This window comes from Capricornis sumatraensis, chromosome 12 (genome assembly GCF_032405125.1).
Source record: "Capricornis sumatraensis isolate serow.1 chromosome 12, serow.2, whole genome shotgun sequence".
NCBI lineage: Eukaryota > Metazoa > Chordata > Mammalia > Artiodactyla > Bovidae > Capricornis > Capricornis sumatraensis.
Window position 1 is genome coordinate 60,148,836 of NC_091080.1, and position 22,657 is coordinate 60,171,492.

General features: G+C 37.1%; 1 protein-coding gene across 2 annotated transcripts in view; it reads left to right on the plus strand.

Annotated features, from left to right (window-relative positions):
* The first annotated feature begins 301 nt into the window (after positions 1–301).
* UCHL3 (ubiquitin C-terminal hydrolase L3) overlaps positions 302–22,657 on the plus strand; it is a 52,584-nt gene continuing 30,228 nt past the window's right edge. Inside the window, exons 1-5 of one of the 2 annotated variants that reach the window (XM_068984554.1) lie at positions 302–324; positions 14,536–14,664; positions 17,121–17,277; positions 17,623–17,708; positions 19,520–19,567. In XM_068984554.1, coding sequence (XP_068840655.1) covers positions 14,590–14,664; positions 17,121–17,277; positions 17,623–17,708; positions 19,520–19,567 — 366 coding nt within the window. In that variant the 5' untranslated portion in view covers positions 302–324; positions 14,536–14,589. Of the gene's footprint in view, positions 325–443; positions 452–14,535; positions 14,665–17,120; positions 17,278–17,622; positions 17,709–19,519; positions 19,568–22,657 lie in introns of those variants that run through there. The other variant, XM_068984552.1, reaches the window with a different exon arrangement.

Genomic DNA, 22,657 nt, shown 5'->3' on the forward strand with positions numbered 1-22,657 from the left:
AGCGAGCTGTGGAGCGAGCTAAGATTCTTTTCCCTTCTGCAATAGGAAGCTGGCTCACGTTTTTCTATATCTCATCGTTTCTTTACTTAAAGTTTAAGCCTTGAATTATGGTTCTATGGGGAGCGAACAAGGACCTAGTGTGTCATTAAACTTTTCTTCATCTTAGGACACCCCTCCCGGGGGGCGCAGGTTGGACAGTCCCAGGTCAGGGCCGCGGGGGCGGAAGCGGCGGCGGCGACGGCGGCGGCTGTCAGAGCTGGAGAGGGGCCGGGCGGGGCGGCCATGGAGGGTCAACGCTGGCTGCCGCTGGAGGCCAATCCCGAGGTGAGCGCGCCTCCGGTCTCGGCCTAAGGCCGCGGGCAGGGGCGGAGGGGACCGGGCTGTTGCAGCTCGTCCCGGGCAGTTTGTCGCTAAATCGTGTTCTCTGTTTCGTTTTCAGGTCACCAACCAGGTGAGTGAGGTGTCTTGTCGCTCGGGACCTGGGAGCCCTCCCTGGCTGCCTACAGCCCCGCACTCCCTTGGAGTCTGGGATTTAACGTCGTGCGGGTCCCTCTTGCTCAGCTTTAGGCTTTTTTTTTTTTTTTTTTTATGGCCGCCTCCATCCCACCTGGTTCCTGGAAAGATGCTCCCAGCTGTCTCTGGTCCTATTCCCCGTCATCACGTTTCCTGGGATTTCGGGGTCAGATGTTTGAGGAACATTCACCCTGTATTCCTATTTCTCTTCCTTCTAAGTCTTGCCTCTTGCTAGTGCCGAATCGATAATTGTCCCACCCCTATACCTTCCAGGTGACTAATTTCCCTTACAGTACCTGACTCTAAGCTTTGTAAACTCGCCCACCCAGTCCTTGTAATTTCCTGCGCCACCTGCGCCGTGAAACCATTTTCCAGTCATCTCTTGCCCCATCAAGTCAACTTCTCTTTCCTACCACACCCCCTTTCTCTTCCAGTTCCTTAAAAGTGGAATTCTATTTTTTATGCCATAGGAAAGCTCAGTTCCCATGCCATCTTTGCCACCTTCAACTCTTTAAATTCGTTTGGGTGTTGGATGGGGAGGGAAGAGGGAACCTCTCCCAGCTACTCGATTAAAAGGACAATAAATACTACCAGGTATAAACTTTTTATTTGCTTAGGTGTATTTTGTCTTATCCTCTTTTTCATTCTCAACAGCAGGTTTACTTTTTACTGCTCTCTTATTTTATCATATGGTACAGTTTTCCACCTCCTTAACCTTCCTATTCATCACCAAGGAATAATGATTCATTATTTTTGGTACTTCGTTAGTTTTTGGTTTTGAAAGGTTGTAGAAAATTCCTTATATAAAGAAAGCAGATAGAATGCTTTATCTCAGGGTGGTCAACAAACCCTTTATTTTTTAATTCAGCTTTATTTTGCATTTTTGAAATGATCATTTGTCTGTCACTTTTGTTTATTTACTAATCTAGAAATGTACAAAGCTTGGAACACAGCATATATCTTTTATGTTATTATTAAGGTGGCCGTTCCAATCAGTGTTAATTTTCTTTTGTTTTACCCCCTTTGGCATTTGTTGTTCATTTCCCCCCCCCCCCCCCCGCCCCACAACATTTTGATGCTTTTGTTAAGAAAAATCTTGAGGCCAAAAAAGTTAGTATTAACTTCTGATTTAGTGCCATAGGAAAGAAACATATATCTTTCAGACCTAATCCCTCAATTTTTCTATAGCTTTAGTGAAAAATCAATTTGCCATATATCTGGACTCTGTTCTATTGATCTATGTGTCCATTTTCATTATTGTAGTTTTACAGTAAGTCTTGAAAATAAATGGTATGAATTCTTAAACTTCACTCTTTTTCAAAATTGTTTAGGCTGTTTTAGCTTCTTTGTCTTTCAATATAAATTTTAGAATCAGCTGAAAAGCTGATGGAAAGATTTGTGTAAATTAAGAAATTTATACAAAAAATTCTGCTATGATTTTGATGGTGAATGTGTAACTAAGTCTATAGGTACATTTTGAAGAAAATTAACATCTTAACAGTATCGAGTTTTGCATTTCATGAAGATAGTGCATCTCATCATTTGTTTGGGTCTTCTTTGATTTCTTTCAAAAGTAGTCTGTTGTTTTAGCATGTTGGTCTTGCACTTTTTGTTTGTTTGTACCTAAGTATTTAATGACTTTTTGACACTACTGTAAATGATAGTTTTAAAATTTTATTTTCTGGTTGTCTATTGCTGTATAGAGAAATAGAATTTATTTTTGCATATTCACTTTGTAGCCTACTTCTGTGCTAAATTCACTGACTTTAGTCGCTGTTTTTGGTAGATGCTTTGGGATTTTCTAGATAGACAGTCATATTCTCTATGATTAGACTGTTTTATTTTTCCCTTTTCAGTCTGAATGCCTTTTATTCGTTCTTGTTGTTGCACTGGTTAGGACCTTCAATACAAAATTGAGTAGAATGGAGAGAGAGAGGACACCCTTGTCTTGTTCAGAATCTCAGAGGGAGAACATTTGATCTTTTGTCTTTAGATATGTTAGTTGTAGGGGTTTGGTAGATATTTTTTATCATGTTAAGGAATTTCCCTTCTGTTCTGAGTTTGCTGAGATTTTTTTTATCATGGATCAATGTTGAATTTTCTCAAATGGCTTCTCTGTCTCTCGAGATTATCATTTAAGGAAGAAATAATACCAGTCCTACAAAAACATAGAAGAGGCGGCCCACTTCCCAACTAATTTTGTGACCAGCATTCCGAGGCAAGCTATAATAAGAAAAACTGCAGACTGATATCCCTCATGAACATGGATGTAGAAATCCTCTACCGAATATTTGCAAAGAGAATGCGGCAATATATAAAAAGGATAGTATATCCTAAGAACTGTTTATTCTGGTATGGTAAAGCTGGCTCACTATTAACTATCAACAGACTTAAAAACAATCATTTTTAGACAATATTGTTACCTTAATAAGATGGAAGCTTTTATAATTGGAAACTTAGATCTTGGTAGACTATGAAATCCATTCACTTATTCACATCAATTAAATAATATTTGGGGGACACCTTTTGGAATACCAGGTATCTGAGCAGGAGCTGGTTATATTTGATGATGAAAACATTTATGGTTTTCTGCTTTTCAGTCCTTTGGGAAGACAGACAATAAACAAGTAAGTGAAAAAAAAAAAAAAGAAAACTGCGATTGTTATAAGTGCTCTGGAGAAAATTAATGGTACAGTGATGAAGACCATCAGGAAAAACATTTTCCCTGAATGGTGACAGGAGGCCATTCTGAGTGACATAAACAGAGAAAGATATTATTAGTATATGATTGTACAATTTCTGGCATGCTTTGGTGTGATTATGTTTGTTTTAAATTTATTATTTAAAGAAGTAATGCACATTTAGTGGGAGAATGGACAAGTGTCTAAAAAGTGATCAGTTTTAACCAAAATTTTTGTAGTTGTTTCTTTATTCTCTTTGTGTTAGTGGCAGAACTGAGAATCTAAAAATGAATAGAAATTGAATTAACTCACAGCCACAGATTAATCTCAACAACTATGTCCATCCCCACCTTTTCTTATTTCCTCAGTTTAATGGAACCCTGGGCCTTTTACTTATCTTGGTTTCACTCTGTTACCATTTGGTGGTTGCATTGTACTCAGTGTCAGCAAGCACTTTAATGTTGACTAGTTTGTATAAGAATGATTAACACATGTCAACTATATGAAGATCATTATTAACTGTTGCACATTAACTGGTAACCACATGTCTTGGTAGGTGTGGTAAGTAGTAATTTCTTTTATTGCTTACTGTGCTATCAATCTCTTCTCAGGATATTTTGTCTTACTCTAGGTAGAACTTACCTAGAATAAAATCAGTTCAATGACAGAAAAAAATCATTTAAAAAACTTAGCTCTATTCTGTTTATATATGCATTTACAGAACTGATAGCTTGAGGCCAGTGTAAAGTTACAAGTAATTAAACATCAGGAATTATAACATTTTTTACAAAGACAATTCTGTGCTATAGGTAATCATAGCATTTACTTTTATGATCACACTAGATTTTTATCTTGATTATGTTTTGTGATCTGAGTATTACATGGCCACAGTTTATAATTTTGAATATTGTTGTGTTTAGACCCATTGATTTCTGATATGACAATTTCCTAGAAATGTTCCTAATTGTGGATCTTACTGAAGAGGCCAAAAGTGAAAGAAAGTGAAAGTCATTCAGTTTTGTCTGACTCTGCAATCCCATGGATTATACAGTCCATGGAATTCTCCAGGCCAGAATACTGGAGTGAGTAGCTTTTCCCTTCTCCAGGGCATCTTCCAAACCCAGGGATCGAACCCAGGTTTCCTGCATTGCAGGCAGATTGTTTACCAGCTGAACCACCAGGGAAGCCCAAGAAGAGGCTGAAGGAAAAGAAATTTACTTTATTATTGTATTTAGTTTAGTTGCTTAGTGTTGGAAAGAGAATTAGAAGTCATGTGCTGGATAGTTGCCTTGAACGTGCAAACATTTGTTAGTTGGGGTTTCCCTTCTTGGGAAAAACATACCTGTTACCCTGTCCTCCTCTAGCTCCTATCTCCTTTCTGTTTCCCTTCTTTGTAAAATTTCCACAAAAAAGTTGTCCACAGATGCTCTTGCTGCTTTTATCTGCAAATTTTTCCTGTGTTCACTCCTATCCTCACCATTTCACAATAACTACTTTTCTCAAGTTTACTAATCACCACTTTGTCAGATCCAGCATTCACTTTTCTCTCACCACTTTCTCGATCTCTCAGCAACACTTGGTAGAGTACCCACTCCATTGGCTTCTGTGATAATTCTGCTCGCCTCCTATTTCTCTGGCTGCTTCCTAGATTTGCCATTGCTGGATCCTCTCCCTTCCAATTTCTGAAGACTTCCTCAGAGCCTTGTCTAGATTGCTAATCTTTTCTGTTGTAGAGCATTAATATCATCCACTGTCACATGTTTGATCCCATGTAACTCCAAGTCCTGACTTCTATACGGAATTGGAAACTAACATATTCAGCCACCACTTTGATATCTCCATTTAGATATAGGTATCTCAAATTTAACATGGCTGAAAAAGAAATCTGGATTTATATCCTCTCATCTCTCCTCCAAATCTGCTTCCCTAGTCTTTTCAGGGTAGTGCCATTTAGCCAGTGCTCAAGTTAATGTCATCGATTGTTCTTCACCGGTCCACTAATTTAGAGAGGCCATTCATGTATTGATTTTAATTTATTTGGTTTGAAACTCTGCTCTGAGATCATGGGGAGTTCTCTAACCTCTTTGTACCTCAGTTTCTTAGTTTCTCATGGGTGCTAAATCGCTTCAGTCGTGTCCAGTTCTTTGCAACTCTATGGACTGTAGCCTGCCAGGCTCCTCTGTGCATGGAGTTCTCCAGGCAAGAATACTGGAGTGGGTTGCCATGCCCTCCTCCAGGGGATCTTCCCAAACCAGGGATCGAACCCAGGTCTCCGGCATTGCAGGTGGATTCTTTACGATCTGAGCCACCAGGGAAGCCTAAGAATACTGGGGTAGGTAGTCTGTCTCTTCTCCAGGGGAACTTCGTGACCCGGGGATGGAACCTGGGTCTCTCCTGCACTGGCAGGTGCATGTTTCACCACTGGCGCCACCTGGGAAGCCCTAGTTTCTCACCACCTCTCCCGATCTTGCAAAATTGTAAGGATTAAATGAATTTTTCTTTTTTCCTAATCTTTCAGATCCAATGATCTGCAATTCTGGTAGACTTTTTTCAGAATCTATCCTGAGTCTGCCCATTTCTGTTCATTTCTACTGCTGCATCCCAAGCCACTGTGAACCTCAGTCTGAACAATGCAATATCTTCCTAACTAGTTTTTCTGCTTCTCCATATGCCGCCCTAAAATCCGTTCCCAGTGTTTACCCAAGGAGATTTTATAAAAATGCAAGTCACAACTTGTGTTTCCCTGCCTAAAACACTCAAAACACAAAACAGCCTTCCACCGCTTGCCCTTAGAATACATTCAGGCTGCCTACTCTGACTTGATGGGGAGGTACTGTCTGTCTGTCTCCCACTTTTGCTGGGCTGCAGCGTTTGAGTGCCGAGCCTGTTACTGCTTCAGTCTTCGTATAGCTCATCCTTTGCTTGAATCATTACTATCTTGGTCATTTCATGGCTGATTCTTTCTTGTTGTTTGTATATTAAAGTTATCTCCTCAATAAGTCTTTCCTGATTATTCAGGTACTGTCCCTTCCTCCTCCTACCACCCACCGTGAGTCTCTACTGACGTTATCTCTTGTTTTATTTTCTTCATAATACTTAATCACCTTGTGAAATTATCTTGTTTTTGTGTCTGCTTGTTTATTGTATGTATCCCACCCTTAGCATATAAGTTCTGTGAGAGAAAGGACAAGTCTGAAGTACTGAGAGTGGTGTGTGGCCCATAGAGGGATCTCAACAAATAGTTATTGGGTGGAAGAATGACTAAATCTTATTTAGCTGGTTTTGTGCTCCAGAAAATCTTTCTTAAGATTACCTTTACTGTGGTCATGAATCTTTTGCTTGAATATTTCAGTGATAGTATTCTATCTCATTAAAGTGGTTTAGTCTTTTTTTATTATAATGAGAATAATGTATAATACATAATTAGAAGAATTATATTTCTTTATATTGAAACAAAATCTGCTCTTCTGTAACTTCCTCCAGTTGTTTGTCATCCTCCCATTGAAATCATGCAGAATAAATCTAATTGCTCCTTTGTGATATTACTGAAAATATTTGGGGAAAAGGATTATAATAAGTCTTCTCAGAACATGCCCAGATTCTCCAGCTGTGATGTCTTCCAAAAACTTATTATTCCTGGTCACCTTTCCTTGAGCCTGCTTCTGTTTGTCGTCATCCCTCATAAAATAGGCCTCTCAGAGCTGATTCATATTTCACTCTGCATAGTCTGTGTTGAAATAGTGGATTACTACATTATCCTGAGTAATCCAGCTTTTAAACCAGATCAACATTGCATCATTATTTTGACAGTTGTGTAGTCACTCCATACTGAGCCTGCAGTGACGTAAACTTAAATTCCCCTTTTTCAAGTCCCCACATAAAATGTTTTTACTATTTTCCCGTTCTGTACTTAACTAATTTTATTATTATTTGTTTATTGAATACCTATTAAAATTCATTTTACTCATTTCTAGACTTTAGGAACCATTGTTTTCTCATTTAACTCTTGGTTATTTTCCTAGTCCTCATAACATCCAGCAGTTCTTACTAGTATATTTTTACTAGTGGTGATATCACACAATTACTGGATAAGTATAATTTCTGTCATAACCCAAAAGATTAGTAAATTAGTAGTGAGGCAGAATATATTGCTGTCCTGAACTGCCCATTAGAGATCAAAGCAAGTGGCTTAGAACAGACTTAAAAGAAAGGTAGATTTAATTTTTCTCTTTCTTACATACATGTAATCAGAGTTTTTGCTGACCCGACTGTCACCTATAGAATAAGGAGGAATTCATTAAAAATGACAAGGAGAGGCTAACAGTTTTTCCGACAGAGAGAAGTCCAGTTCACATGCAAAAACAAGGTAAATGATGGTTGTCAACCCTTCGAGAACTGGAGGAGAGTTCACTGTGGCTGTGGTTAGAGAACCAAGTACGGAAAGCTACTTCAAGCCGTGAGAGACAGGTAAATGAGTACCAGAGCGTCCAGAGCTGTGTGTGTCAGTCCTGGCAACATGACCTTGCAGAGTCACAGAATCTCCCAGGCTCAGTTTTCTTGTTGGTGAAAGGGTGTAAGAAAACCTCTTTTGCCAGTTGCGGTAAAAGTGAAGTGCATTAAAGCGCCTAGCATAGTTTCTGTTACAGGATACTCTCTAAAAATGTTGACATAATTTAAAGAACTCTGCATCTAGTGGAAATACTCTCTTTGGCCCAAAGACTAAAAAGAATGAGTTAACCAAGATCTTTTGGGGGCATATTATCTATTAATTATTTTTCTTGATAAGCCAAACATCAGTGGCATTATGAAGATTCAGTGAGCTAGTCAGTCAGAATTTTTTTTTATTTTATTATCCAGTGTTTAAACAAGCCAGAAGACTAATGTTAGCAGTTATAAATCCTTTTATTATACTTGATACAAATAGGATGTTTTCTATTAATAATTGTGTACAGAGGTCTGTGCAAGTGCCTGTAGCTCGTGGAATACTTTGTGAGTAGTCTGAAGAGAGTTTTTGGAGTAGTTTTACTACTGGTATTTTGTTTTCTTTCAGTTTTGTAAATTTAAAGAAGATAAATGTGTATCAGTTCTGTAGATTTTATCTTAGAAACTACATCTAACTTTTGGAAAAATGACACTTTTTGAAAATACTAGAAAATAAAAAGTTAAGTTCATCTTTTTCATCTTTTTAATCTCATACCACAGACACTCAAGTTATATTTATGGAACCAGCAACAAATTTGTTGAATCTGTCCACTCTAGTTGCTGTTAATATTTACTAATTTAGAGAATTTCTTTTTAATCTTTCTCTGTTTTTGACTATCACACTGCAGGTAGGTTCTCTTTTTTTTTTTTTTTTTTTAATAACAGAAGTAGGATACCTCTGTTGTTTAAAAAGTGAGAGGTTAAAGTTGAAAGCCTTTTTCCTCACTTTTTTTCCACTGCCCAGAGGTAGTTACTGTAAACAGCTGCTTTTATTCTTTTTGTTGGGTTTCCCTGGTGGCTCAGATGGTAAAGAATCTGCCTGCAATGCGGGAGACCTGGGTTCCATCCCTGGGTTGGGATAATCCCCTGGAGGAGGGCATGGCAACCCACTCCAGGATTCTTGGGTTGGCTACAGCCCATGGGGTTGCAAAGAGTCGGACACGACTGAGTGACTAAACACAGCACAGTATTCTTTCTGTGCTTGTGATGACTTCTGGGTGAGTCTGACTCATAACAATATCTTCAACAAAGGTTACATTGATGTACTTCATATATACAAGTTAAACTGAACTCCTTTTTATCAATCTTATTTGATTAACTATGAGAAAAAAGTTAAGGAGAAATATGATTCCAGTTAAATTTTAATCATTTTAATATATTTAATTTAATCATTAATGTATCTTCAGTCCAATACTTAGCATTCTAACTACAACCTGCCGCCTTTGGAGCTTGGTAATATATATACTCTTTAGCTTTGGCTGGCATGGAATAAATGTACACCTTCAAGGTAATTTGCCAGTTTTGTCCAGATTTTTTCACTAAAGTGTTTAACTGTTCAGTTCAGTCACTCAGTCGTGTCCGACTCTTTGTGACCCCGTGAATCGCAGCACGCCAAGTCTCCCTGTCCATCACCAACTCCTGGAGTTCACTCAGACTCAGGTTAATCGAGTCAGTGATGCCATCCAGCCATCTCATCCTCGGTCATCCCCTTCTTCTCCTGCCCCTAATCCCTCCCAGCATCAAAGTCTTTTCCAATGAGTCAACTCTTCACATGAGGTGGCCAAAGTACTGGAGTTTCAGCTTTAGCATCATTCCTTCCAAAGAAATCCCAGGGTTGATCTCCTTCAGAATGGACTGGTTGGATCTCCTTGCAGTCCAAGGGACTCTCAAGAGTCTTCTCCAACACCACAGTTCAAAAGCATCAATTCTGCGGCGCTCAGCCTTCTTCACAGTCGAACTCTCACATCCATACGTGACTACTGGAAAAACCATAGCCTTGACTAGACGGACCTTAGTCGGCCAAGTAATGTCTCTGCTTTTGAATATACTATCTAGGTTGGTCATAACTTTTCTTCCAAGGAGTAAACGTCTTTAAATTTCATGGCTACAGTCACCATCTGCAGTGATTTCGGAGCCCCCCAAAATAAAGTCTGACACTGTTTGCACTGTTCCTCCATCTATTTCCCATGGAGTGATGGGACCAGATGCCATGATCTTCGTTTTCTGAATGTTGAGCTTTAAGCCAACTTTTTCACTCTCCTCTTTCACTTTCATCAAGAGGCGTTTTAGTTCCTCTTCACTTTCTACCATAAGGGTGGTGTCATCTGCATATCTGAGGTTATTGATATTTCTCCCGACAGTCTTGATTCCAGCTTATGTTTCTTCCAGTCCAGCATTTCTCATGATGTACTCTGCATATAAGTTAAATAAGCAGGGTGACAATATACAGCCTTGATATACTCCTTTTCCTATTTCGAACCAGTCTGTTGTTCCATGTCCAGTTCTAACTGTTGCTTCCTGACCTGCATACAGATTTCTCAAGAGGCAGGTCAGGTGGTCTGGTATTCCCATCTCTTTAGGAATTTTCCACAGTTTATTGTGATCCACACAGTCAAAGGCTTTGGCATAGTCAATAAAGCAGAAGTACATGTTTTTCTGGAACTCTCTTGCTTTTTCCATGATCCAACGGATGTTGTCAATTTGATCTCTGGTTCCTCTGCCTTTTCTAACACCAGCTTGAACATCAGGGAGTTCACGGTTCACGTATTGCTGAAGCCTGGCTTGGAGAATTTTGAGCATTACTTTATTGGTGTGTGAGATGAGTGCAATTGTGTGATAGTTTGAGCATTCTTTGGCATTGCCTTTCTTTGGGATTGGAATGAAAACTGACCTTTTGCAGTCCTGTAGCCACTGCTGAGTTTTCCAAATTTGCTGGCATATTGAGTGTAGCACTTTCACAGCATCATCTTTCAGGATTTGAAATAGCTCTACTGGAATTCCATTACCTCCACTAGCTTTGTTTGTAGTGATGCTTTCTAAGGCCTGCTTGATTTCACATTCCAGGATGTCTGGCTCTAGGTGAGTGATCACACCATCATGATTATCCAGGTTGTGAAGATCTTTTTTGTACAGTTCTTCTATGTATTCTTGCCACCTCTTAATATCTTCTGCTTCTCTTAGGTCCATACCATTTCTGTCTTTTATCGAGCCCATCTTTGCATGAAATGTTCCCTTGGTATCTCTAATTTTCTTGAAGAGATCTCTAGTCTTTCCCATTCTGTTCTTTTCCTCTATTTCTTTGTATTGATCGCTGAAGAAGGCTTTCTTATCTCTTCTTGCTAGTCTTTGGAACTCTGCATTCATATGCTTATATCTTTCCTTTTCTCCTTTGCTTTTTGCTTCTCTTCTTTTCACAGCTATTTGTAAGGCCTCCCCAGACAGCCATTTTGCTTTTTTGCATTTCTTTTCCATGGGGATGGTCTTCATCTCTGTCTCCTGTACAATGTCACGAACCTCGTTCCATAGTTCATCAGGCATTCTCTCTATCAGATCTAGGCCCTTAAACCTATTTCTCACTTCCACTGTATAATCATAAGGGATTTGATTTAGGTCATACCTGAATGGTCTAGCGGTTTTCCCTACTTTCTTCAATTTCAGTCTGAATTTGGCAATAAGGAGTTCATGATTTGAGCCACAGTCAGCTCCCAGTCTTGTTTTTGCTGACTGTATAGAGCTTTTCCATCTTTTGCTGCAAAGAATATAATCAGTCTGATTTCGGTGTTGACCATCTGGTGATGTCCATGTGTAGAGTCTTCTCTTGTGTTGTTGGAAGAGGGTGTTTGCTATGACCAGTGCATTTTCTTGGCAAAACTCTGTTCGTCTTTGCCCTGCTTCATTCCTCATTCCAAGGCCAAATTTGCCTGTTACTCTAAGTGTTTCTTGAGTTCCTACTTTTGCCTTCCAGTCCCCTACAGTGAAAAGGACATCTTTTTTGGGTGTTACTTCTAAAAGGTCTCGTAGGTCTTCATAGAACCGTTCAACTTCGGCTTCTTCAGCATTACTAGTTGGGGCATAGAGTTGGATTACAGTGATATTGAATGGTTTGCCTTGGAAACGAACAGAGATCATTCTGTCATTTTTGAGATTGCATCCAAGTGATGCAATCACTCCATTTCGGACTCTTGCTGACTATGATGGCTACTCCATTTCTTCTGAGGGATTCCTGCCCACAGTAGTAGACATAATGGTCATCTGAGTTAAATTCACCCATTCCAGTCCATTTTAGTTCGCTGATTCCTAGAATGTTGACGTTCCCTCTTGCCATCTCCTGTTTGACCACTTCCAATTTGCCTTGATTCATGGACCTGACATTCCAGGTTCATATGCAACATTACTCTTTACAGCATTGTATTTTGTTTTATCACCAGTCACATCCACAGCTGGGTATTGTTTTTGCTTTGGCCCCATCCCTTCATTCTTTCTGGAGTTATTTCTCCACTGACCTCCAGTAGCATATTGGACACCTACTGACCTGGGGAGTACCTCTTTCACTATCCTATCATTTTGCCTTTTCATATTGTTCATGGGGTTCTCAAGGCAGGAATACTGAAGTGGTTTGCCATTCCCTTCTAGATGTGAAAATTTACTGTCTTACATGTACATTTTATAACTTTATAGCAATATGACTTGGGGTTACATAAAATTAACCAATAAATTTAGATTATCTTATGAGGGTTTATGATACTTTTCCTTGACAGTGTGCGTTTTAGAGCTGTCAGTTCTGTGCAGGCAGTATTTGGTATCTGGAGTGTGTGGCGCTGATAAAATAAATGCCTGGTTTCACATTAGAAGCCGAATGTATCTTTCCTGCCTCTTTAACTTGGCACAAATGAAACCAAATATATATTAAATATTCATTATTAACACAGCTTAACAGACATATGCAGACATACAGATGACTAGATTAAAATAGTGATACAGTTTTCAACAAATTCAGCAAATTTGTTGCTGGTTCCATAAATATAACTTGAGTGTCTATGGTATGAGGTTAAAAAGATGAATAAGACGTAGTTCCTTTTCTGGGCTCTGCAGTCAATTTTAGTCCTTTTTTGGTTTCTAGATAGAATCGAATATTGAGGGCCTAGACTAAGAATTTCAGAGACAGTGGAGGAGCGAGAGGGAGTAATTTGGAATACTTTATTGAACTTTATTAAAGTCTGGAATCATGAATAAGAATCAGATGAAGAATTGGTATTAGCTAGAAGAGTCTTGATTTCTCTGGCCCCAGACTGTTGCAGAGCATGTTAATGAATCCATGGATGCTGAGCACATTCTGCCAAGAGAAGTTTTTAAATTCAGTATGTTTCTTATTAAACATATCAAGGACATTATTTTTGACCAACCATATTATCATTAAGTAGCGTTTCTTCTACAAGCCAAGAGATGGAGGGATGTGGACGGTGGTCATCCTTTCATCAGGAAAGTCATTTCCTGGAGAACCTTACTGTGAGATGACTAACACTGTTCATGGAATAGGGCATGGCTTCCATTGGTTTTGCAAAGTCTCATTATCATCTAAGTACCTGTGATTGTTCTTCAAGGAGAAATACCCAAAGCACTTTTTTATTTTTACATCTCACATAATGTTAAACCAGTAGATACTATAATGTATTCTTGAGGTAGGGTATAATGATGCATTTTTAATACATTTCTTGTTTCCTCTGCTCCTTTATTTCTGTCATGTAAAATGTATTTTTTGATGGTGCACTTTTAAAAATCGTCAGTTTCCTTCCATACAGACATATGAGTTTATTGTGAAATTGACATCGTTCTCATCATTATGTTCTTTTTCTCTCTGCAGTAGATTAGGGTATGATATTTTATTTCCCTGTGAATTCTCCAAGAGGCAAGAAACCACTCCTCTTTTGTTGCAGTTGTTTTATCAAATGTAAGCGGGACAGTGAAGTTGAGTAGGTGTCATTGTGTACTGGAAGTCAGAGAGCCAGTAGGTGACTTTATATCAAGCACTTTCTGGTATTCACACAATTCACTTGGACTTTTTTGGCTTTATATACTCTTTCGCTCATTGATAAAACTTGTGATATCGCTCTAACATTTGTCTTTAAGCCTCAGGCATCATTTTTTATAATTAGGATAAACTATGCTGATTTACTACTAAAATAAGTCTTTATATACTAGAACTTAGATGCATTTCCTTAAAAATCAAATGTTGAGAATGAGTTTTTTTTTTTTTTTAACTTTATTTTACTTTACAATACTGTATTGGTTTTGCCATACATTGACTTGAATCCGCCACGGGTGTTCATGAGTTCCCAATCCTGAATCCCCCTCCCACCTCCCACCCCATATCATCTCCCTGGATCATCTCCATGCACCAGCCCCAAGCATCCTGTATCCTGTATCAAACATAGACTGGCGATTCGTTTCTTACATGATAGTATACATGTTTCAGTGCCATTCTCCCAAATCATCCCACCCTCTCCCTCTCCCACAGAGTCCAAAAGTCCGTTTTAAGAATGAGTTTTAAGATATCAGCCAAGCCACCTTGTATATGTGTGGTGAAGTCCTGACTGTTCAATCCCAAAGTAATGGATTTTGGGGGTGGGGGCAAGGAGTTTTGCTTAATAAATTATAAATTTCAAGTGTTTGTTAAGTGAATGAATAAATTGCTCTCTTCTCACATAGTTCATGAAGAACCTGCTTTACTTTATTCTTATTGAACATCAGTAATATTTGTACCTTCCATTCCCTTTTGTATATCAGATACATAGTATATACCCATTGGTTATTTCCCTGTTTTTAAAAAAACTTTTCCTATTTTTTTTTCCTCTTTTCCCAGTTTCTCAAACAATTAGGTCTGCATCCTAACTGGCAGTTTGTTGATGTATATGGAATGGATCCTGAACTCCTTAGCATGGTACCAAGACCAGTGTGTGCAGTGTTACTTCTCTTCCCTATTACAGAAAAGGTAATTGTTAAGAGAGTTTCTGGGAAATGCAGAGTGCTTTTTCAATGTTGAGTTAAACCTATGCTCTTCTTTAAGAACAAATAATTCTATTCTTGCATAAAATGAGGAAATCTAGGAATGGGGACATCTTAAAAATCTAATTTTATTAAAGAGATGTATTTAGATTTTGATTTGTAGATTGACAGAGAAGCCCTGGGTTAGTCTTTTAAACTTGGATAGTTTTCTGTTTTTTAAACAGGCATCTCACCTGTTTTGGTGTGACGTTTGATCACATTTTGATGTATATACTTTCGAAATGGATAATCTTAAATCTGTCTTAGAAAATATATGAATACAGAATATCTATTCAAATTAGTGAAAATTTGTATATGAAATATGTAAATTTTTAAAACACACATATGTATAAACAAATCTTTGTTTTAAGGAGGTAAATATAACTAATGACATGGCTTACATTATTTTCAGAAAATACTTGATTTGGGTGGAAATCTTTAAGCTTAAAATACAGTTTAATCAGCAGATTTAGAATGTGTTGGGGATTCTAAATAGCTATTCTTAGATCTCTGTATCCAAATTCAGATCTCTCTGTTCAGCCTTTCTTCTAGAATGATAATCATGTAGATGTTCATATTATTGGAGCCAGAAATTTTAAGCTCATTTTAAAATGACTTTGAGACTATAGCCTTCTGATTTTTCTTTTTAAACTTCGAGATAATAGGATGAGCTCAGCATTGTAAAAAATGAAGTAAATGCTTGGGAAGATGTGAGAGAAATGAGTAAGTATTTATACTTACTTATATAAGTAGAGAATATAGTGGCATCGGCCACTTTTTGGTCTCTCTTACAATTTGGTAGATCCCTCTTTCAGCTTATAATAAGTGACATAATAAAGTCACAGAGGATATCTATGGATATTTTAGGAGCTATACAGTGTTTTAACTGATCATGTAGTTGTGAATGGCTTCAACATACTAATAGAAAAGGAACTGTCATGGATACCTCATTATGCTTTAAATAAAGTCAGTTACAGTGTTTCAAATATGTTTCGTTGTAGTGCTTACCAGCCAATGAATCACAGATGAAGAAGCTATAAATTCATTTCTCTCTCATTAATATTTTTGTTGTCTCTTGACTCTGTGTTTTCCCTGTAGTCTGCCATAATTGCTTTTCCTGTTCTGCTATACCTGCTGTGTGTCATTTCAGGATTTTTTTCTAAACATTAAATCTTAAGTTATCAAATCTCATTTTGCTTTGTCACCAAGGAGAACTGATATTAGACAACAATAATAACAGTCTAAACTGAAGGATTATATAAACATTTCAACACAAACCTTACTATATTGAACCTTTCAGATTTTATCAGTTGGGCTATATGCCTGAATTAATGGTTCAGAATTTATTCAGAAAATATTATTTTAAAATTTGATTTAGAAGCACATTCACAGAAATTATGTTTTAAGGCATAGGTGCATTTGTTGTTAAAAGCAGTTCCTTAATTATGGGTTTTTAATAGACATCATTTATTTCTGTTATTGCAGGGGTCAGCAGACTTTTTCTGTGAAGGGTCAGCTAGTAAATATTTGTAACTTTGCAGGCCTAGTAATCTCTGCTATGACGATTTAACTTTGCCTTTTAGTATAAAGACAGCCACAGACAATACAAAGCTAAAACTCTATCTGTGATACCAGGCAGTGGGCCAGATGTGGCCTGTTGCTTGTGGGATATAGTAAGACTCCCTACTCTATTGAAATCTGAAAATTACAGGAAAACATCAAAACAATAAATTATCTTTCTATTCTCTTCCTTCTCTTCACTCAGTTTTTAAAAATTCATTTTCTTCAGGTACAATTGATTTACAATGTTTTATTCTGTCCTCACTCATTTTTTAACCTCGTTATTTTTAATGCTTTTTACAATTGAAAAAATAACTTGCTGGAGTTGCACAGCTTATAATGGTTCAGGCAGTCAGATGTAGAGCACACACTTTTGACCTAATTGTACTGTATTGTTTTTACTGTCAGTTGTTATAGATAATGGTTAATGTTATGAATATCATATGCTTATAAATGTAGTATAAATTTTGTTACTATGGTATAACAATACAGATATGTGAAAAATAGGAAATAAAAATTCTCCAGTAATATCTTAGCCCAGAGATAACCTGTTACGTTTTTTTATATCCTTTATCACTTTTCAATGCATATATAAATATTTTTAAAACATAATTGAGAATCAGATTAATATATACTGACCTAAAACCACTCTATAATAATGAACAGATTTCTGAGTCAGAATATGTAAATCCATTTTATTCTTTTTAAAATACTTTATTGTGTTGCATTAAGATATGCCATGTTAACTATATCTCCACTGATGTCTAGAGTTTTTCCAAATTTACATTAGAGTCCTTTTAATATATTATTTTTTACATGTAGACCTTTTTTTGTTTTTAATAGTATGAAGTATTCAGAACAGAAGAAGAGGAAAAAATAAAATCTCAGGGACAAGATGTTACATCGTCAGTATATTTCATGAAGCAAACAATCAGCAATGCCTGTGGAACAATTGGACTAATCCATGCTATTGCCAACAATAAAGACAAGATGCACTTTGGTAAACAGTTTTTCATTACCGCTCTTTTCCCCCTCCATAAGTTGTAAGTTAACTTATTGAGCAGTAGGTGGTGCTCTAGTTCTTTCTTCGAAGTAGTAAATAAAGCTTTTCTTCCCTTTCTTTTATAATGGGAATGTACATATTTCCTATTAGGGAAAATATTAATCCTTCCGATTCTTCTATATTGTTGATAAACAGAGGTTTAAGCCCTGTCATTTATCTTACATTCCTTACCAATGAAAGGGTTTTAACCTGAAAAATGTTTAGCTTGCTTCTAGTATTTTCACGTCTCAGTCTTTTTGAGATACCAGGCTTTTTCAGTTTTATCATCTTTAAAATTCTCAGAATCTGGATCAACCTTGAAAAAATTCCTGGAGGAGTCTGCATCAATGAGCCCTGAAGAACGAGCCAGATACCTGGAGAACTATGACGTCGGTACCGTTTTCTGCCTTGCTGTCATTTGTGGGCAAAGTTCTGTGAAATTATAGATTCTGTTTGGGAGTTTGTCTTGAAACTACAGTTTTGAGCAATTAAGGATTTGGTCGTATCCATTAAAAAAGGCCTTTTGTACTTTTCAGGTAACACTATCTGAAATAACCATAAATGCTGATAAATTGTCACTTCTTTTCTATGTGCAGAGCTGAATGAGAGAAAAAAGGCAGTCTGATTTACAAATTTATAAAATATCTTATAGTTGACCATTCCTTACCATTCCCTTCCTGTGGTAAAGAACGTGTTTGGCAATACCCTGTGTGTCTTTCACTGGGAATTTGGAACACGGCTGAAGACCAGTGAATGGAAAAAACAAAGGTTTAATGGCAGATGTCAGAACATTCTCTAGCTATTTTATCAGTATAGTAATATTTTTTCATCTGTGAGGACACAGGCCACATAGTCTAGTTTTAAATGATTATACCATATCATAGAATTTTTTTAGAGAGGTATTTACCTTTATTATATTTGAAATCTATTTTGCTATTGAAGGCTTTTTACTTTTTACTGACATTATTAAGTGGATTGTACATTCTTTGAAACTGTAAACACTACTGTGTACAAATTACTTGGCTAAAACAATCTGTTATGCAGTTTGAGCCCAGTAAATCCATTGATTTGATTATGTTGTTTTAGCATTCTCATATACATTGATTAAGTTACTTTTCTTTAAAAAACCTGCAGATCTCATGAAACATCTTTATTTTACATAAAAATAAACAACGTAAAAGTCACCAGTAATCCCACCAGTGAGAGGTAGCCATCATTAATACTTTTTATAGGGAATATATAAGTATACACACAAAATTTGATCACACTGTAATATTGTTTTATAACTTGCTTTTTTCACTTATCACAAACGTATTACATACCAGTAAGTATATATTTGACATCATCATTTAATGGCTGCCTAGCTTTCCATTGTGTAGTATTTTATTTAATAAATTATTGTCAGAAGTTTAATATTTTTCCGTCTTTTTTCACCATTTGAAAAAATACTGCAAGGTATATCACTGTAGCTAAATCTTTGCAAATATTAGTTATATGTGATTATGTAGAGTTATAATTAAATATATAAACTAGAAAAGAAATTGATAGATCAAACAGATTGCATGTTTTTTTAAAGCTTTGATATTATTGCCAAATTGCCATTCATAAAGGTTGTACTTTTACCTGTAATTTACTTCTTTGTCCATTTCTCTTCATCTTTGGTAATAGTGGATATTATAAGAACATTTTTTTTTTCAAGTTCAGGAACCTGAAATCTCTAGCTTCTGATAAATGCATGCTTTTTGCTCCACATTTCTAAAGTGCTGACTGAAGCTGCATGATTAAGCATAAATAGAGCTAGAGCTGCAGAATAATAGCATGTAACCTGGAGGAACAGATGAGCTAAGCTTTTTCAGTCTCTATCTGTGAGATGCTTACTTTATTCTAGTCTCAGTTGAATAAAGTGTTAAATGTTAGTTCTAACAGTTAAACAATGTAAATAACCCCCACTTACCACTGGCAATTGCAAATAAGCAGATACCCAGTTTCCTGAGGCTTTGGAGATTTGTGGGTTGGAAAGCAAAGCAATTCATTTGGTTACTCAGAAGTCATTCTTAAATATTTAGTGTTAAACTGTTCCAGAAATCTCCTCCAGTCTGTTGTTTCTTAACAAGACTTTAGATGTTAAAATTTAGCATTGTTGTTTTCATTCAAAAAGTTGAATGTAATCATTTTTTCCTGTTAATACTTTATATTACAGGCCATTCGAGTTACTCATGAGACCAGTGCCCATGAAGGTCAGACTGAGGTATTTCACATTTTTCAAAACTTTTCTTGACACGTGTGAGTTTAATCACAGTATTGTTGTATGACACATAGTTTTGGAAAATTGCTTGGACTTTTTTTTCCTTTGAGGGCATTTGATTATGTAAAAGCAGTCACGAAGTAGCCCAAGAATATGTGTTGACCAACCATGAACATGAACTTCAGTTCAGTCTCTCAGGCGTGTCCGACTGTCTGCGACCCCATGAACTGCAGCACGCCAGGCCTCCCTGTCCATCACCAACTCCAGAATCCACCCAAACCCATATCCATTGTGTCGGTGATGCCATCCAACCATCTCATCCTCTGTCGTCCGCCTCTCCTCCTGCCCTCAATCTTTTCCAGCATCAGGGTCTTTTCAAATGAGTCAGCTCTCTGGATCAGATGGCCAAAGTATTGGAGTTTCAGCATCAACATCAGTCCCTCCAATGAACACCCAGGACTGATCTCCTTCAGGATGGACTGGTTGGATCTCCTTGCAGTCCACGGGACTCTCAAGAGTCTTCTCCAACACCACAGTTCAAAAGCATAAATTCTGCGGCGCTCAGCCGTCTTTATAGTCCAACTCTCACATCCATACATGAGTACTGAAAAAACCATAGCTTTGATAAGATGGACCTTTGTCAGCAAAGTAATGTCTCTGCTTTTTAATATGCGGTCTAGGTTGGTCATAGCTTTTCTTCCAAGGAGCAAGCATCTTTTAATTTCATGGCTACAGTCACCATCTGCAGTGATTTTGGAGCCCAAAGAAATAAAGTCAGTCACTGTTGCCAGTATTTCCCCATCTATTTGCCATGAAGCGATGGAACTAGATGCCATGATCTTAGGTTTCTGAATGTTGAGTTTTAAGCCAGCTTTTTCACTCTACTCTTTCACTTGATCAAGAGGCTCTTTAGTTCTTCTTCACTTTCTGTCATAAGGATGGTGTCATATGCATATCTGAGGTTATTTATATTTCTCCCAGCCATCTTTATTCCAGCTTGTGCTTCATCCAGCCCAGCATTTCTCATGATGTACTCTGAGTCATCATGGCTCAGTTTTTGGCAAAAAGCTGCAATCTTCGCTTTACTTGGGAAGTCTGTTCTGGGCAATGTAATGAACTTTACCATCTCTACTCTGTTAGCTCGTCATTTATTGAGCTAGGTCACCTTTCTGCTGCTTCTCTTTGCCCCTTTTTACACAGGGTCTCTTTTTCCTGAGGGTTTCTCTCATTCTCTCCTTCCATTTCTCCTTTTTCTTCCCTACAAACCTCATTCTCCCACTCTTAGGGGAGGTTTATCAGCAGGTTTTTCAGTCAAAATGAATAAAATTTACTTATATTTAGTGTATTTATAAAACATTTAAGTGTTAACACCAGAGAATTATAGACTTTCTTCTTTCTTATCCCATGTGTGACTTGAAACCATGCTTTTTCATTTACAAAGATAACATTGCCTCTATGCTTTAAAAATACTTAAAAATTACTGATTTAAGAGTATTGAACATAAATATTCCCATGATCTTCAAAAAAATTTTTTTGAAGGAGAAAACAGTTTGATACTATGATATGACTTCAGTTTTTTATAGCTCTGTTAACTGTGAATGTTTATAATAACATAAATAAACATAAACCTAGGAATTTATGTCCCTATAATTATATTATACCTTCTGGGTTGCTCTCAGGTTCTGCTTTCAAAGGTGTGAACCATTGCTTTTTATTTTTTAAATTTTGTTTATTTATTTTTGGCGGTGCTGGGTCTTTGTGGCTGTGCGGGCTTTTCTCTAGTTGGAGCAAGTGGGGGAACTGAGCCACCAGGAGGCCGCGAACCATTGTCTTTTTGACCAAGTTTATGCACATACCCAAAGGGCATGTCCAGGTGATTTCACCACCAGGTTTGAAATGATTGGGACGCTCTGCTTTTTGTATTGCTTTATATGATCTCATGCTGCAGCCCATGGTGTCGCAAAGACTCAGACATGACTGGGCGACTGAACAACAACAACGATATGATCTTGAGCATTTTCTTAATCTTCAGTGTGCTTTGCTTTTTTGTTGGTAAATTTGTAGTGTTAAAATTAGCAATGCGATGAAGAGCAGCATGAGATTATCATAAAATGAAAACCATTATTTGTAATAAAGCAATTAAATACTTTAATACATGTTTGCTTTAAAAGTTGTCTTTGCAGTACCCTTTCTTGCCTTCTTTTTGGCCTTTATCCAAATTACGACTTTTAATACCTCCTTTTAGATGATGTTCACATCTTTTTCTCTAGACCGAAACTTCTTGCCTTCTATGGGCTTTTTTATATGACTCTTACTATTTGGATTTTAGCTATTTTCATATTCTTTTTCATTTATTTAAGATGTGTATTTTTTCATATTTCAGTGGCTCTAAAATTATGGTGTATCTTACCATTGATGTCATAATTTATTTGGTGATATTACCTTCTTTAGTGGTACATAAATTGATAGATTTTCAAGCCAGTGGTGCCTTATATGCTCTGAAATGTGGTGTCATATCTCCTGACTCTGGCCCTTAGACCTAGAATTGTTGTTGGATTCCTTTGAGTATGCTCCAGAGTACCCACCACCATTCCTGGTGCATAGGCACAACACATATTTATTAATTCTCCAGAATTAGCTCAAAACTATCTTTAGTGGTGTAAGAACTACCAAAAAAGGCTAACTCTTGGTCTTCTGTACTCCCTAAGAAAACCAAACATACTATTAGCCACTATTCCTCAACAGGGCACTGTTAACATTTTGTGAAGAGTTCAGTTCTTTATTGTAGGGGTTGTTTTATGCCTTCCAAGATGGAATATAGATTATTATATTCTAGTCATTATATGTCAGTGACTCACAGTCACTGAGAGAACAAAAACCCATACCGTACATTTCTGAATTTTAGTATCAGCCAGCTTAAAACGCCTGCACCAGGGACAGTTTTTATGATCTTTTATTTCTGGTTCATCTACCATCTGTGGACGTAAGAGTCTTTGACATCTTATTATCTCCATTGCTCTCTATATTCCAGTACACTGTTTTTTTTTTTTTTTTTTATCATTTCCTACAAAGCACCTCTGTCTTTCCCATTTG